Consider the following 19948-nt stretch of genomic DNA (forward strand, 5'->3'; position numbering starts at 1 on the left):
ATTTTTTATATTAAGTATTAAATTTTATTTTTTAGGCAACTGTTATATAAAAATTATCGAATAAAAATTAATTAATCAGAATTTAAGTTTAATAAAAATTAGTTTTTTATTATTAATTATTTTATAAAATTATCATATTTGAATCAAATGTGTATTGTAAATTTATTTCACTAAATTATAAACAAACAAATAGCTTATAAAGTTAAAAAATATTTTATTTTTTTATAAGCAATGTAATTTTTAAACACTAAAAGATATTATAATAAAAAATATAACTAATTATTATCAATGATTAGAATATTTATTACTAAAAAAGTAATTAGTTAACTATAATAAAAAAATTTATTTTATGTTATTATTTCATTTATATTAAAAGTATAATTATCTACATTAATTAAATTCAATTGTTAATACACTAATATAAGTTACTATGATAAAAAAAATATTACTATATTTATAATTTTAAGATCATAAAAAAATTATTAATAAAGTTAAAATAAAATATTAACTTTAAATAATTAATATTATTTCATATGCATTAGTAATATAATTTATTGTTAAAATAAATTAATTTATGACCATTATAAAAATAATGTCAATATATCTAAATATTTATAAAGTGAACAAAAAATATAATTAATTCCTATTGTATTGAATTCAAATGATTTAAAAAATAAGTTAATAGTAATAGTTAATTATATAAAAAATTGACAATTAGTATTATGCTGTAATCATTGATTAAATAGTTAATTAAAAATTGTCACATTTTAAACACACATACAAAATGCCTGGTTATGATTGCGACCGATTTGTTAATCTAAGTCCATCGGATAGGGCTGAGCTAACATGTAGTATATGTCTGAATATTATTTGCTGTCCAGTTATAGCCCAGTGTTGTCTCCAAACATTTTGCAAAGACTATATCAACAATTGGCTGTCGACTAACAATACCTATCCGTATGATAGAAAAATACTTACAACGGAGGCATTAATCAGACCACCCAGGTATGTCTTACCATATTTTTAATTAATTTATTATAACTATGAATCATTTTAATTTAATGTTTTTGTCAAAAATATAATATTGATTTGAAATTCTATATATTTATACTGTTTATAACATTTTATTAAATTTTTATAAATTTAACTAAATATTTATTTTTTGTTTTGTGTTAGAATTATGGTTAATATGTTGGGAAAACTTCAAATCAAATGTGATTTCCAGGATAAGGGTTGTACTGAAGTAATAATATTAGAGTATCTGAGAAATCATTTAAACAATTGTCGATACAATCCATCAAACATTCAAAGAGAAGAGTCATTGTTAAGAAAAATCAATGAATTAGAGGCCGAAAGAGAAAACTTATTGAAAAAAAATCGAGACTTAATAAACAGTAATCAATTGACAACAAGTTTGAGTAATAATCATATAATCGAAATTAATTTAAATAATTATAATAATAAATAATAATAATAATTGTTTTAATAGATTAATAATTTTCTATCATTTATATAGCTTCCAAAAATACAGTAAACTTAGCATCGGTATCATTACAGGTAGTATTAAGTTTTATAAATTAAAAATAATAACTAATTTAGTAAATTAAGAAAAACACAAATTTATTAGAAAAATTATTTAAATTTTAGTTAATTGAAAAAACATTTATTTCATTTTTATTTGTGTAAATTAATACAAACTTTGATTTTATTTTCATTAGATTTTATTAAATTAGAAAGAAAAACTTAATAAATCTATATAATCTATTGCTTAGTTTAGAAATATAGAAGTTAGTAAAACTTATTAATTTTTTTGATTGTTATGTTAATTATTAGCAATCAATTGACTTATCCGATGGTAGTTTTATTTATATATGCAGTGGATATGATGGGTCATCTGTATTGTCTGTATGTTATAAATATACAGTAATACACAAACAAGTGTTTGGCAATCAATACAATCCATGTCCACTCCGAGGGCTTACTTTAGTTTGATTTCAATGGATTCAAAATTGTATGCAATCGGCGGTTGGAATGTATGTAAAAATTTATTTAAAAATAAAAAATTATTATTTATATTAGAATTATTTTTAAAATATAAATAATTATTTAATATTAAGGGTAAAAACCATTTCAATACTATTGATACATACGATACACAAACAAATCACAGGAAATCAATAGCATTGATGAATATAATACTCAGGTATAATATATATATATATAATTACTATTATGTTAAACAATTAAAAAAAGTAATTATTATAAATAAATATTAATTAAATGTATTAAATATCGTAAAGTGTGCATGATGCAACTGTAATAGAAAATACAATATATGTATGTGGTTGTTAAAATGGTAAGTGTATAATAAATCAAACATATTTCAAATACGTAAGCTTATTCCTATTTGATTTTCTTAAATATTATTTATTAAGCATTAGTTAAAAAATAAATTTAAAACTTATCATTTAATGAGAAATTTTTATAAAGAATTGTGTATTATAATTTGTAATTTATTTCATGTATAAACTAATTTAACATTTTCTATTTATATATGTTTTTATTTAAAAACATAATTGTTATTTGAATTAATATTGACCTGTTTTATATAAATAAAATCTAATATATGTACAATTTTTATAAGATTTATCATAATTAGATTAAAACAAAAATAATAATCAAATTAATTTCATTAATTAATAATAATTCTGAATTAATTTATTGAAAATAATTATTATTGAAAATATGTTATCCAATATTTGTAGAGATATAGCCATTTAGTCAAATCAATAAAAAATGTTATTAAACTTCTTTATATAAACTAAATTAAATAAACTTTTTGCAAAATTAAGACAGGTAAACTTATTTATATAATTTTATTTTTTACAGAAAATATTATAAAATCATGTGAATATTATTTACCAAATACTGATAAGTGGTCTTTTGCAACACGAAAGAGTACAGTAAGGGTGGTCTGGCACTGGTACCACACAAAAGGTTTATATATGCTATCGGAGGTAATAATGGAAATGTAAATTTAAAAAAAAAATATGATACACTAATAATTAATTTCATATTAAAGGGTAAAGATATATTGAATAGTGTCGAAACATATGATACGTAAACAAATCAATGGAAATCTATAACATCGATGAATATAATACGCGAGTATTGCTATAACTAAATATTTGAATATTTTTTAATATTATTGTTTTCATAAAAAACATATTTATTAAACAAATTAAATTTCATAAAGTGCCCATGATGAAACTGTAATGCAAAATATTTGTATGTGGTGGTTTCTATGGTAAGTGTTTATACCGGTATTTATTTATATAAATTATTTTTATTAAATAAAATAATTTTCAAAATTTTAATGAACTAATGTGTTTATAATATTGTATATAACAATTAAAATAATATCAGCTATAGATTATATAAAAAATATAATATTTAAATAGTTTAAATATTTAAATTACTAGTAATAATTTTTTTGTTATTAAATTTATTTATTTTTTTAAATAACTGTAAAATAAGACATCTATTCTATTCATTTTAATTAAATAAATAATCATTAATATAAATTTATTAAGTTTATACTAAAATTATGATTAACTGTTATTTATAAAAATTGAAATGAAATAAATTTTTAATATATTTTAAATATTTCTATAGATTGTTACACAAATACGGTTGAAATATATAATTATAAATCCAATCAATGGTTTTATACGACATCATTGCCAATAAAAATTGGATATTTTGGAGTAAAATAATTTAAGATATTTTAAGTTAAATTTTTATTCTAATTATTATATTTTATTTTATAGGCCACTATTATAAAAAAAAATTATGATAATAAATTCAATAATTCAGTGATTTTAAGTTCAATAAAACCACAATTTTAATTTAATTTATAAATATTTTTTTTTGTATAATATAATACAGTATAATAATATAGATAGCTTTTTATATGAATAGCTAAAGACAAAATTATTTTTTTAAAAAAATAATAGCAAATGAAACAAATAAACAAAAATTTTATCTAATTATTGATTTCTAAAAATTAATTTAAATAACTTTTCTTTAAAATAATTATTTATAAAATAAAAATATTTTATTAATAAATTTGGTTTTTAAAAATATTTTATGGTGTATAATTTATTTATATAAAATAAATTTGTTATATCTAATTTTAATGTAATAATACATTTATACTTTATACTAAATATATTATACAGTATATAACAATGATTATTATATAATGTATACCTATTAATATACTGTAATATTACCTCAATCTTTTAATAATAAAAATATTTATTAATAATTCATAAGTACTTATAATATCAAAACTTGAACTTTGTGTTAAGTTTAATGAAATTATTTTATTTTATTTTAATATAAAAGAAAATCAATTAAATAAAAATTTATAATAAAAATATTTAGCTATTCTAACTAAATTAACATTATTTAAAATATGTTTACTAAATATTATTAACTATTTTTTAATTGTAGAGTAATTCAAGAGTATAATGTAAATTATTTAAATATTTAAGTCATGTTAAAAATATTTATAATAGTATAACTATAATATATTTATATAAAAATATAAATACTAGTATATTATGAGTTTATTGTTAATACACTTAAAGTTACCAATTAAAAAAAATTACTATAGTTTCAATCGTTAAGATTACTAAAAAAATTTATTAATAAAAATTAAATGCGGTAAAATAAAATATTAAATGTTAACTTCAAGTGTTTACTATTTCATTTGAATTAAGATTATAATAATTTATCATTAAGATAATTATAATTGACATTATACCTATATATATATATATATGATAGCATAAAAATTAATTAGTATTGTGTTGTATTCAATTGATTTAATAGTTAATTATATTAAAAATTGTCATATTTTACACATACATACAAAATGCCTGGTTATGATTGCGACCGATTTGTTAATCTAAGTCCAGCCGATAGGGCTGAGCTAACCTGTAGTATATGTCAGGACATATTTTACTGTCCAGTTATAGCCCAGTGTTGTCGCCAAACATTTTGCGAAGACTGTATCAACAATTGGCTGTCGACTAACAATACCTGTCCGTATGATAGAAAAACACTAACAACGGAGGCATTAACCCGACCACCCAGGTATGTAAATATTTTTTTGTTATTTAATATTTAAGCAATTCAATTATTCAATTAGTTTTCATCTAAACTTGGTAATAATATAATATTTAATAAAATAATTTAGGTTAAATATATTATAAAGATTTGAATATTGTTTATTTAGAGTTATGGTTAATATGATATAAATTATTTTAATGATAACTTTGTACACGTTTATGTTGTAAAAACTATTATTAAATTAATTAATTAGTTATTAGTTAAAATATAATATAATTTTTTCTATTAATATATACTGTTTATATCACTATTGTTTATATCATTAAATACTTGTTACTAATATTAAAGTAAACTTTTTGTTTGTTTATTTGTTTTGTTAGAGTTATGGTTAATATGTTGGGAAAACTTCAAATCAAATGTGATTTCCGGGATAAGGGTTGTACTGATTATAATATCATTAGAGGAGTTGTCAAATCATGTAATTAATTGTCAATACAATACATCAAACAGTAGTCTATTGTCAACAACTTCAGTAAGAGAAGAGTCATTGTTAAGAAAAATACATGAATTAGAGTCCGAAAGGGAAAACTTATTGAAAACAATTCAAGATTTAATAAACAGTCAACAATTGACTACAAGTTTGAGTAATGTTCGGGTAATTTAAATTAAATAATAAAAAAATTAATAGATTACTAAAATAAAAATTTTATTTCATTTTATAGCTAACCACAAATACAGTTAGCATACCATCGGTATCATCAACGGTAGTATTAAGTTTAATATTTATATAAAAATAATTAATTACTAAATTAAGAGAAACACAATTATTTAAGTAAAATTCATTTATATTTTTATAAATTCTAATAAAAACTGATTTCATTTATAAATTATTATTATATATTTAATTAGAAAGTATAAAACTTAATTAAATTATATAAAATATATTTTAGTTTAGAAATAAGAAAATCATATAAAAATGATTATTATTTTGTTTGTTATGTTTTTATGTTGTTATGTGTTCATAAATTATATTTATTAAAAATTATATGTTAAATTGTTTATTAAATATATATTTTATTTTTATAAATTTTAGCAATCAATTGACATATCAAATAGTTTTATCTATATATGCGGTGGTAGTAATGTGAAATATGTTTTGGCTGAATGTTATAAATATAATATACAAACAAGTGTTTGGCAATCAATACAATCCATGTCCACTCACAGACAGTATTTTAGTTTGATTTCAATGGATTCAAAATTGTATGCAATCGGCGGTTGGAATGTATGTAAAATCTTATTAAAAAATATAAATTATTACTTATATTAAAATTATTTTTAAAACATAAATAAATATTTTATATTAAGGGTAAAAACAAATTGAATAGTGTTGAAACATATGATACACAAACAAATCAATGGAAATCAATTGCATCGATGAATATAATACGATGGTATGTTAAACAATTAAAACAAAATTATTATCATAATTAAATATTAATTAAATATTAATTAAATGTATTAAATGCTATAAAGTTCTCATGCTGCAACTGTATTAGAAAATACAATATATGTTTGTGGTGGTTACAATGGTAAGTGTATAATAAATATATATAAATTATAAAAAATAATATTTAATTTATTAATTTAATTTATATATAAACTAATTTAACATAATCTATTCACATATATTTATATTTAGTAAATAATATTTCATTTAACAACAGAGTTTTTATTTGAATTTGAATTATTTCTAGACATTAGAAAAATGTAAGGTATTGTTATATAAAACGCAATTTGAATATAAATTAATATTTATATATTTATAGTTTTTTAGTAAATTGATACAATTTATTAGATGTATAGATTTTAAAGATAAATGAGAATTAGATTAAAAAAACAAAAATAAAAATGAAATTTTAAACATAATTCTTAATTAATTGATTGATAATAATTATTTAAAAAATAAAAATTTTCTGCTATTTGCAGAGATATAGACATTTAGTAAAAATCCATATCAGCTAATGAAAACAAATCAAATAAAATGTTATTAAATATTTTTATATAAACTAAATTATATCTCTATCTATAGACTTATTTATSTAATTTTATATTACAGACAATTCTATAAAATCATGTGAATATTATTCACAAAATAATAATGAATGGTCTTTTGTAACACCAATGAGTCAGGAAAGGCATGGTCTGTCACTGGTAGCACACAATGGGTTTATATATGCTATCGGAGGTATCATTAAAGATAATAGTATATTAAATACAATGGAAAGATATGATACAAAAACACAACAATGGCAACCAATGGCTAATATGACAAATAATAGGTTACTTTTAATATATAATTTTATATATTTATTTAAACTTGTAATCAGTATAAATATGCAATACACAAATACTTTATTTTTTAACTATAATTTATTTACTAAATTTATTTTTATTATATTTAATATTTTTTATTTCAAGATGTTATTTTGGTTCAGCATCATTTATGGGCAAAATATATGTTTGCGGCGGTTATGGTAATAGTAATTATAAATCATGCGAAACATATGATCCAAATACAAATCAATGGACACCAATTGGTTGGTTATTAGTAATTCAATTAATTATTATACTTTGTACTTATATTTTATTTATAGCATCTATGCTTTTAGAAAGAGCTGATTTTAAATTGATTGCATTTAATAATAAATTATATGCATTGGGTGGACAAACAAATGGTATATTTTATTTATTATTAATATATTATTAACAAAAATTGGCATATTTATTATAATTTTATTAATCTATAAATAATTTTAAAATTTTTCTTTTTTATTACAATTATATAATTTATTTAAAATAACTACAAAGTTTATTAATTGTATATAAATTATTTTTCAATTTTAATTAATCTAAAAATTACACATAAAATGTTTTTATTCTAAAATAAATTATTTTATTTATATTATAGACAATAAACTAACAGATAAAGATTATTTTTTATTTTATTAATAACAAAATTAGTTTTAAATTGATTTATTTTAATTATCAAAAATTTTATTACTTGTAATAATTTTTATTGTCTATTATTAAATTTATTTTGATTAATTCAATAATTAATAAGTAACTAAAATTATTATTAACTCCTAAAAAAAATTATAAAATATTTGTTTTTTTTGTAAATAAATTATTAAATTTTTGTTTTACAAATATTTTTATAGATGGTTACACAGATTCGGTTGAAATATATGATTATAAAGCGAATCAATGGTATTATACGACATCATTGCCAATAAAAGTCTCAGGCTTTGGGGTAAAATATTAAATGATTTGTTAATATTTTTTTTATTAATTATTAAATTGTATTTTTTAGGCAACTGTTATATCGAAATTATTAAATAAAAATTAATTTATCATAGAATTTATGTTTAATAAAAATGAGTTTTTTATTATTAATTATTTTATAATTTTTTACATATTTTTAATCAAATGTTTATTGTTAATTTATTTAACTAAATTATTAACAATTTAACAATAACAATAATTTAATATCAACATATTTTATTTTTATATTATCAATGTAATTGTTAAACACTAAAAAATAATATAATAATAAAAATATTACTATAATTATTATCACATAAAATATTAGTTAAATATAATTAAAAAAATATTTTTTGTTATTATTTCATTTAAATTAAAAGTATAATTTAATGCTAAGATAATTATTTTATCATACTTTATGAAATATTATTAATATAAATTCTATATAATATAGAATATATATATATTTAAATATACATATAAATTAGTATAAGTTAACAACAATAACAAATTTATAAATTAAGTATTAAATAATTTTTTATTGTGTGAAATAATAATTAATAGTTAATTACAACTCATTCATATATCATATATAGAGTTTAATAAATAAATAAATATTAATTAATAATTAAATTATTTGCAACTATTAATAAAATTTTAAATTACAGTAATAACAATGTATAAATTTTTATTAATAATTTATCAGTGTTATGTAGTTGACGCATTTTTATATTATAAATTTATTTTAGTTAATTATAAAAAATGTTATATATGGGTGTATACATTACCAGTCTAATTGTTAGACAATTAAAGTTAATACAGTAATAAAAAATACTATAGTTATAATCAATTAATAATAAAATTTATTGCTAAAATAATTTGCAAAAAAATAAAATATAAAATAATTGTTGTTAAATAACTGTTTATTTCATAATTTAAAATTATTTATCATAACTCATGTTACAAATATTTATAATATTATAAACTAAAATAATAATATACTTATATAAATTATGTATTTTTAATTAAAAGTCTATTGTTATTACACTAATAAAGTTACTATCATGTATATTATTTCATATGCATTAGTAGCATTTGTAGTATGGTTAAGATAAATTAATTTATGACTATTATAAAAATATAGTCAATTTATCTAAATATTTATAAAGTGAACAAAAAATATAATTAATTGCTATTGTATTGAATTCAAATGATTTAAAAAACAAGTTATTAGTAATAGTTAATTATATAAAAAAATTGACAATTAGTATAATGTTGTATTCAATTGATTAAATAGTTAATTAAAAATTAACATATTTTACACATACATACAAAATGCCTGGTTATGATTGCAACCGATTTGTTAATCTAAGTCCATCGGATAGGGCTGAGCTAACATGTAGTATATGTCTGAATATTATTTGCTGTCCAGTTATAGCCCAGTGTTGTCTCCATACATTTTGCAAAGACTGTATCAACAATTGGCTGTCGACTAACAACATCTGTCCGTATGATAGAAAAACACTTACAACGGAGGCATTAACCCAATCACCCAGGTATGTCTTGCATATTTTTTAAAATAATATTTTTAATTAATTAATTATGTATTTAATCATTTTAATTATAATTTTAAAGTTTATTTAAAATATAATGAATAAAAAAACTATTCGTTAAAAATATAATAATGATTTGAATTTATATATATAGGGTTAGATCAGATTCCCTCCCTCGTCTTATTTTTCATAAGTTCCCTGTTCCCTGAGAAGACATTTCCTTGTGGTACCATCTATCGTACCCTAACTCACTTCACATAAATTAAATATTAAAACCACATTTGTATAGTAAATGTCTACAAAATGTATTTAAAGTTTTTACTAAATGTTTAATATTATTTGAATCACATTTTGATTGAGTTATTACTAACATAGTAGTCCCAATTGAAACACATAATCATTGAGATTATATACTTTTTAATATATGACAAATTATATTTTCCCTTTCTAACGATCAACGGAGGGAATATAATATATTTTCCATATTTTCCGGGAAAATTGGAGGGATTTTATTTGGGAATCTCAATCTAACCCTAACTGGTTATCACATTTTATTAAATTTTATAAATTTAACTAAATATTTATTAATTTTTTGTTGTTTAGAATTATGGTTAATATGTTGGGAAAACTTCAAATCAAATGTGATTTCCAGGATAAGGGTTGTACTGAAGTAATAATATTAGAGTATCTGACAAATCATTTAAACAATTGTCGATACAATCCATCAAACATTCAAAGAGATGAGTCATTGTTAAGTAAAATCAATGAATTAGAGGCCGAAAGAGAAAACTTATTGAAAACAATTCGAGACTTAATAAACAGTCAACAATTGACAACAAGTTTGAGTAATCATCGGGTAATCGAAATTAATTGAATAATAATAATAAATAATTGTTTTAATAGATGAATAATAAAATTTACTTTCATTTATATAGCTTAGCACAAATACAATAAACATACCATTGGTATCATCTCAGGTAGTATAAAGTTTATAATTTAAAAAAAATAAGTAAATAGAGAGATATAATTATAATTTACATTTTTGTATTTTAAAAAAAGTTGATTTTTCAATTATAAATTACAATTAAAATTACTATTATAAAATTAATTAACTTCAATTATAGCAAACAATTTTATTTTATGTTAATTTAGAAAACAATTGATTTATCGGATAGTTTTATCTATATATGCGGTGGAAATGATGGGACATCTGTATTGTCTGAATGTTATAAATATAATACACACACAAGTGTTTGGCAATCAGTAAAATCAATGTCTACTCCGAGGCATTATTTTAGTTTGATTTCAATGGATTCAAAATTGTATGCAATCGGCGGCAGTAATGTATGTAAAAACTTATATTGAAATAAATGATTATTAATCTTTAATTTATTTATAAAACAAAATTTATTAATTTATATTAAGAATGAAAACAAATTGAATAGCATTGAAACATATGATACACAAACAAATCAATGGAAATCAATTGCATCCATGAATATAATACGCAGGTATTTATATAAATTATAAAAATTATGTTAAACAATTAAAATAAAATTATTAGAATATATAAATATTAATGTATTAATTATTATGAAGTCAACATGATGCAACTGTATTAGAAAATAATTTATATGTATGTGGTGGTTTTGATAAGGATAATGGTAAGTAAACAATTTATAAGATATAAAAACAATGTATAAAACATTTTTATTTTAAAATAGTATATTCTCGTACAAGTCAATTCTTATTTTAATTTATAAAATATTTTTAGTAGCAATAGTTTTTTAGTAACAATTTATATAGGATTTAATATATGCATAATTTTATAGATATATCATCATAATCATAATTCTGAATTGATAATAAATTTTATTTAAAAAAACGATATTTAATTTTTAAAAATAGAAATTAAACAAATAAAAAAATATTATTCTAATCTATTTATAAATAATAAACTAAATAATTTTTTTTTAAAATTAAGACATTTTTTTATAATTCTATTTTACAGTAAATGTTATAAAATCATGTGAATATTATTCGCCAAATAATACTAATGAATGGTCTTTTACAACACCAATGGCTACGGAAAGAAGTAATCTGGAACTGGTAGCACACGAAGGGTTTATATATGCTATCGGAGGTAATAATTTAAAAGTATCTTTTAATACAATGGAAAGATATGATACAACAACACAACAATGGCAAACAATGGCTAATATGAAATATAAAAGGTTAGTTTAAAAATATGTCTATATACATTGTATATTTATATATTATAAAATCTTATATACTTGTAATCAGTATTATTATAGAATATTTATTAAATAAATAAAAATAAATTTAAATATAATATTTATTAAATATTTGCACTTCAGATTAAAATACAAAAACAATTTTTAAAATTATTTAGTTTAATTTTTTTTAATATTAATAATTTTATATTTAAAGACGTAGTTTTGGTTCAGCATCATTTATGGATAAAATATATGTTTGCGGCGGTGATAGTTATAATAATGGGAAATCGTGTGAGACATATGATCCAAAAACAAATCAATGGACACAAATTGGTTGGTTATAATTACTTATAATAAAATAATTATAATTTTCTATACATATTTTATTTGTGTAGCGCCAATGCTTTTAGAAAGAAATAGATTTAAATTGATTGCATTTAATGATAAATTATATGCATTGGGTGGACGAACAAAAGGTATAATTTTATTTATTATATTGTATAAATGTTATAACCGTCAATAGACCGATCACGTAGTTAAATATACTTTCCTCCAAACTTATATCAATGTAATTAACATATTTTTTAATAAGTCTCTTAATAAGTCAGTTAATTGTAGTTTTTTTGAATGTATATATATACCCCCCATGCCATCTATTGACCGATCAGTGTAAAGTCTAAACTAAAACTATTAATTATAATAAACTGTAAATTTTAATTTTTTTAAATAATTTTTCAATTCAATGCTATTATACTGTATTTAAATGCTTTGTTACTTAAATACATAATCCGTATAACAATCATAGCTTATTACAGATCATTACATATTTTTTTATTTATTAGACCGATTTTATATGTAACCCTTCCCCCAATCGTTCCTTCCCCCAATCGTTCCTTCCCCCAATCGTTCCTTCCCCCAATCGTTCCTTCCCCCAATCGTTCCTTCCCCCACGACTTCACATATAGCCCCAGTAGGGGGGCTATATGTGAAAAATAACCCCCTACCAAATGTTGATTTTAAAATTTTAAAAAACCGTCAGGGGGGCTATATGCGGGTCTATACGGTAATTTATTTTAATATAATTTGCCTTTGATGTAAATTTATTAAAATTTAATTAATTAATAATTTAAAATTTTTTTTTAAATTGATAATTATTCTAAAATAACTATTTTATTATTTTTATATTATATTTTTCTAATTTCTAACTTAAAAAATTCTTAAATAAATAATTATATTTAACTTATAGACTATGAACCAACCGAAACGGTTGAAGTATATGATTATAAAGCAAATCAATGGTATTATACGACATCATTGCCAATAAAAGTTTTAGGCTTTGGGGTAAAATATTTAATAATTTGTTAAATTTTTTATATTAAGTATTAAATTTTATTTTTTAGGCAACTGTTATATAAAAATTATCGAATAAAAATTAATTTGTCATAGAATTTATGTTTAATAAAAATTAGTTTTTTATTATTAATTATTTTATAATTTTTTACATATTTGAATCAAATGTGTATTGTAGATTTACTTAACTAAATTATTAACAATTTAACAATAACAATAATTTTAATAGTTTTATCATATTTGAATCAATTGTGAATATTGTAAATTTATTTCACTAAATTATAAACAAACAAATAGCTTATAAAGTTAAAAAATATTTTATTTTTTTATAAGCAATGTAATTTTTAAACACTAAAAGATATTATACTAAAAAATATTACTTTAATTATTATCAATGATTAGTATATTTATTACTAAAAAAGTTATTAGTTAACTATAATAAAAAAATTTATTTTGTTATTATTTCATTTAAATTAAAAGTATAATTTAACGTTAAGCTAATTAATTAATTTATCATATTTTATAAAATATTAGTAATATAATTTCTATATATATTTTTAAATATATATATAATATATAAATTAATATAAATTAACACCAATAACAATATTATGAATTAAACATTAAATAATATTTATTGTATTACTTAATAGGTAATTAATACTCATTCATATTGATAAATTTATTTTAGTTAATTATAAACAATGTTATAAACAATATTATACTGTATATAATTATGTCTGTGTATTCATTACCAGTTTAATTGTTAGACAATTAAAATTAATAAAATAATAAAAAATTACTATAGTTATAATCAATGAATAATAAAATTTATTGCTAAAATAATTAGCAAAAAAAAAATGAAATATAAATGATTGTAGTTTTAACTGCTTATTTCATAATTGAAAATTATTTAAGTCATGTTACAAATATCTATAATAGTATAATTATCTACATTAATTAAATTCAATTGTTAATACACTAATATGAGTTACTATGATAAAAAAATATTACTATATTTATAATTTTAAGATCATAAAAAAATTATTAATAAAGTTAAAATAAAATATTAAATATTAACATTAAATAATTAATATTATTTTATATGCATTAGAAATACTGTATAATTAATTTATGACTATTATAAAAATAATGTCAATATATCTAAATATATATATATAAAGTGTACGAAAAGTATTTTTAATTATTATAGTATTGAATTCAAATGATTTAAAAAATAAGTTATTAGTAATAGTTAATTATAAATATATTAAAAATAGTCAATTTGTATTATGTTGTATTCAATTGATTAAATAGTTAATAAAAAATTATCATATTTTACACACACACACACACACACACACACACACACACACACACACACACACACACACACACACACACACACACACACACACACACACACACACACAAAATGGCTGGTTATGATTGCAACCGATTTGTTAATCTAAGTCCATCGGATAGGGCTGAGCTAACATGTAGTATATGTCGGAATATTATTTGCTATCCAGTTATAGCCCAGTGTTGTCTCCAAACATTTTGCAAAGACTGTATCAACAATTGGCTGTCGACTAACAATACCTGTCCGTATGATAGAAAAACACTTACAATGGAGGCATTAACCCGACCACCCAGGTATGAAAATATTTTTTTTTCAATGTGATATTTTTTTATAAATTAAAAATAACTTTAATCTTTACATGAACAAATTGAAGATTAGTTAAAATTAAATAAATAAATAATTTTTTGTTAAAAATATAATATTGATTTCAATTTATATACATTTATATACTTTTGTATATATTTATATCAAGGTTAATCAAGGGGGTGATCAAGGTTTTTTATTTTTAATTAATTAATTATAACTCAATGAATCACTTTAATCAAATTTATTTAAAACTAGATTATTTGAATAATTAAATTTTGGTTATTAATAATATAATAATATATATACACTGTTTATTATACAGTGTATATTGTTTTCAACATTTTATTGAATTTTATTAAATTTAAATAATTATTTATTTTTGTTGTTTAGAATAATGTATCACTTTATTTCATAACTTTAAAGTTTATTTAAAACTAGATTAATTGATCAAGTTAATTTTTGTTTAAAAAATATATAATTGATTTGAATTTATATATGCTGTTTACAATATTTTATTGAATTTTATTAAATTTAAATAATTATTTATTATTTGTTGTTGTCTAGAATTATGGCTAATATGTTGGGAAAACTTCAAATCAAATGTGATTTCCGGGATAAGGGTTGTACTGAAATAATATCATTAGAGGAGTTGTCTAAACATGTAAACAATTGTCCGTACAATTCATCAAACATTAGTCTATTGACAACAACTTCTTCAAGAGATAAGTGTTTATTAAGAAAAATCAATGAATTAGAGACCGAAAGGGAAAACATATTGAAATCAATTCAAGACTTAACAAACAGTCAACAATTGACTACAAGTTTGAGTAATCTTCGGGTAATTAAAATTTAATAAATCAATTAAAATAATAATCAATAATTGTTTTAATAGTTTACTAATTAAATTTGTTCTCATTTATATAGTTGACCACAAATAAAGTAAACTTACCATCGGTATCATCACAGGTAGTATAAAGCTTAATAATTTTTCTAAAAATAATTTATAAATAAATTGATACAATTTTTTGTAAAAATCATTTCAATTTCAATTCATCAGGGCACTGCGGTGAAATAGGGCTTGAAATCTAATAATTTTTAAAAATATGAGAAAAATTAGAGATAACTTTTTAAGTAAAAATTGATAAAAGATTGATATTTTTATATAAATTATTATTGAATATATATTTAGTTTGAAAAAATGATATTTTTTGAATTTTACAAATAAGGAATTTATAAAATTTATTATTATTTTTATTATTCTAATTATTAGCAATCAATTGACTTATCCGATGATAGTTATATCTATATATGCGGTGGATATGATGGGTCATCTGTATTGTCTGTATGTTATAAATATAATACACATACAAGTGTTTGGCATTCAATGCCAGTCATGTCTACTCCGAGACAGTTATTTAGTTTGATTTCAATGGATTCAAAATTGTATGCAATCGGTGGCAGTAATGTATGTATGAAAAACTTAATTTCTAAATAAATTATATATATATATATATTAAATTTATTTATAAAAAATAATTATATATTTTAAGGGTAAAAACAATTTGAATAGTGTTGAAACATATGATACACAAACAAATCAATGGAAATCTATTGCATCGATGAATATAATGCGCCGGTATTTATATACATATATATATATAGATAAATAATACTGTATGTTAAACAAAACAAAATTATAAATAATTATTAATTAAATGTATTAAAATATTATCATAGTTACCATGATGCAACTGTAATAGAAAATACTATATATGTATGCGGTGGTTCAAATAGTAAGTGTAATCAAGATAAATTAATTTATATTGATTTATTCTATTGAATAATTTTATAAAGATACAATTTAGTGTATAATTTTAAATATAAATCATAATTAGATAAAAAAATTCATAATCATAAAATTTAATATAGATAAAATAATAATAATTCTGATTTTTAATTGGTTGGTTTAATTTATTAGTATTAAAATAAAATAAATGTAAAGATTTAGCCATAAATCAATAGCTATTTAAAAAAACATCAAAAATGTTATTTTAATTTATTTATATGATTTTTTTTAAAAAATAAGAATAAGACTTATTTATATATATTTTTATTTTACAGCTAATATTTTAAAATCATGTGAATATTATTCACCAAATACTGATGAGTGGTTTTTTGCTAAACCAATGAGTCAGGAAAGGCGTGGTCTGGCACTGGTAGCACACAATGGGTTTATATATGCTATCGGAGGTAATAATCTAAAAGTATCTTTTAATACAATGGAAAGATATGATAAAACTACACAACAATGGAAACCAATGGCTAATATGATATATCAAAGGTTAGAGTAATAATATATATAGTATATATACTAGTATATATATACTTTTATTTACTTTAGTATCAGTATAATTATAAAATAATTTTTATTACAAAAAAAATATTAAATATTTGAGCACCAATATTTTAAGATTAATACTTTAATTTTTTTAATTTTTTTAATTTTTTTTTTAAATTTAAATTTTTTAATATTTTTTTTATTTTAAGAATTGATTTTGCATCAGCATCATTTATGGATAAAATATATGTTTGCGGCGGTTCGGGTATTAGTAGTGATGTGGGGAAATCATGCGAAACATATGATCCGCAAACAAATCAATGGACACAAATTGGTTGGTTATTATTATTAATTCAATTAATTATTAAACTATTTATTTGATAATATTTTATTTATTTATTTATAGCATCAATGCTTTTAGAAAGATCTGCATTTAAATTGATTGCATTTAATAATAAATTATATGCATTGGGTGGCAAAACAAAATGTATAAATTTATTTATTATTGATAAATTAATAAAAAAAAATTTTTACTATAAATAGCTTTATTATAATAATAAAACAATTATTAATCAGTAAATAATTAAACATTAATTTTTTTTAATATAATTTAACAAAATGAAATTTTTTTAGAAATTTTAATTTCATAATTTTTAGCATTATTAACATATAAAATATTTTTATTTTCATATAAATAATTTTTATTTTACTTATAGACGGTAAACATACAGAAACTGTTGAAATATATGATTATATAGCAAATCAATGGTCGTATACGACATCATTGCCAATAAAAGTTTCAGACTTTGGGGTAAAATATTAAATGATTTGCTATAAATTTTTTATTAATTATAAAATTTTATTTTTTAGGCAACTGTTATAACAAAATTATCCAACTAAAATTAATTTGTCATTGAATTAAAGTATAATAAAAATTTGTTTTTTATTATTAATTATTTTATAATTTTATTATAGATAAATTAAAAACTTTTTTTATAATCATATTTCTATTAATATTATGATATATAATTTTAGATCTAAACATTTTTTTGACGATGTCTAGATATTTTATTATTAATTATTTTATTTTTTCATATTTGACTCATTATTATAAATTGTATTGAAAAATAATTTAACTAAAATTATTAACAAAAATAAACTTATATAGTTAAAAAATATTTTATATTTATATATATATATATATATATATAACAATGTAATAATGGTGGGAAATCATATGAAACAACATATAATTCAAAAAATAAAAATCAATGGACATAAATTGTTGGTTATTATTATTAATTAGTAAATTAATTATAATTTTTTTATTATTGTTTTTATTTGTATTCTTTAGGAACTATTAGTTAAAAGGATATTAACTATTAGTATAAATACTATTTTATCTATTTTTTTAATATTAATAAATAATAATAATAATTAACATACCGTAAAATTATCTTTTTTTATATAAAAAATATCAATTAAATTTTTATTTTATTTAAGATATTTTTAAATTTTACTTACTATTTTTTGTCATGATGATTTTTTTATTGAATTATAAATTTTTTTTGTAAATAATTGAAAATTATACAATTACTGAATTGTGATATAAATAATAATATAAATATTAATATAGAAATCAAAAAACATTAATAAGTTGATTAATTATATATAGATTTCTAAGTAAATTATATAATATAATTAATTATTCAATAGTTTATTATAATTGATATACAGATTATATATACACTTACTTTTGATTATTATTATTAATGATTATGAATTAACTAAAAAAATACTATACTAATAATTTCTATTACAAATACAATACATGAAATGGTTAGTACTGTTATATATGGTCCCAGTGCTACACGCATACTGTCCAATGGCATACGTTTATCGTATGGATCATTTATGATAGTGTCGTTGTTATTGTAATAAATATTAGAATTTTGTATATATTTTACTAAATAATTTATTCCTGTATTTAGCCAAACATCAAAGTTGCCTGTCTCAATTGATTGTATAATACTTTACAAAAATAAATAGATAATAATTTTTATATATAATAATAATAATAATAAAAATAATTAATTTCCTTTAAAATTAATTTCATAAATATTCATAATTAACTATACAGTGTAGCAAGCTCTATAATTTCACCCAAAACATTCCAATTACAGTATAACATATATCGTTTATCGTCTATTAAAAATTTTATGAACTTATGCTATATACAATATATAATTATTTATTTTAATGTTAAAATAAACAAATTTTATAATTTCAAAAACTGTATACCAATTTTTTTATGGACAACAGCGGCGATACGTTTAAT

General features: G+C 19.0%; 2 protein-coding genes across 2 annotated transcripts; both read left to right on the forward strand.

Moving 5' to 3' along the window:
• Positions 1 to 9768: 9768 nt before the first annotated feature.
• Positions 9769 to 14280, forward strand: LOC128956513 (kelch-like protein 1). Its single transcript, XM_054302231.1, has 11 exons — positions 9769 to 10019; positions 10620 to 10872; positions 10952 to 10993; positions 11169 to 11360; positions 11442 to 11527; positions 11616 to 11680; positions 12028 to 12250; positions 12468 to 12586; positions 12649 to 12729; positions 13500 to 13594; positions 14257 to 14280. The coding sequence occupies exons 1-11, from the start codon at positions 9799 to 9801 to the stop codon at positions 14278 to 14280; spliced, it is 1401 nt and encodes a 466-aa protein (XP_054158206.1). The 5' UTR covers positions 9769 to 9798.
• Positions 14281 to 15038: 758 nt separating this feature from the next.
• LOC128956514 (E3 ubiquitin-protein ligase NRDP1-like) lies at positions 15039 to 17944 on the forward strand (the record flags this gene model as incomplete). Its single annotated transcript, XM_054302232.1, has 4 exons — positions 15039 to 15259; positions 15837 to 16093; positions 17394 to 17613; positions 17820 to 17944. Coding segments are annotated over exons 1-4 (823 nt in total), but the record flags the coding sequence as incomplete, so codon positions are not given.
• Positions 17945 to 19948: the final 2004 nt, after the last annotated feature.

Source organism: Oppia nitens, unplaced genomic scaffold (assembly GCF_028296485.1).
Source record: "Oppia nitens isolate AA-2021 unplaced genomic scaffold, nextdenovo-longstitch-racon4-pilon3 scaffold30_pilon_pilon_pilon, whole genome shotgun sequence".
In the NCBI taxonomy this organism is placed as follows: Eukaryota; Metazoa; Arthropoda; class Arachnida; order Sarcoptiformes; family Oppiidae; genus Oppia; species Oppia nitens.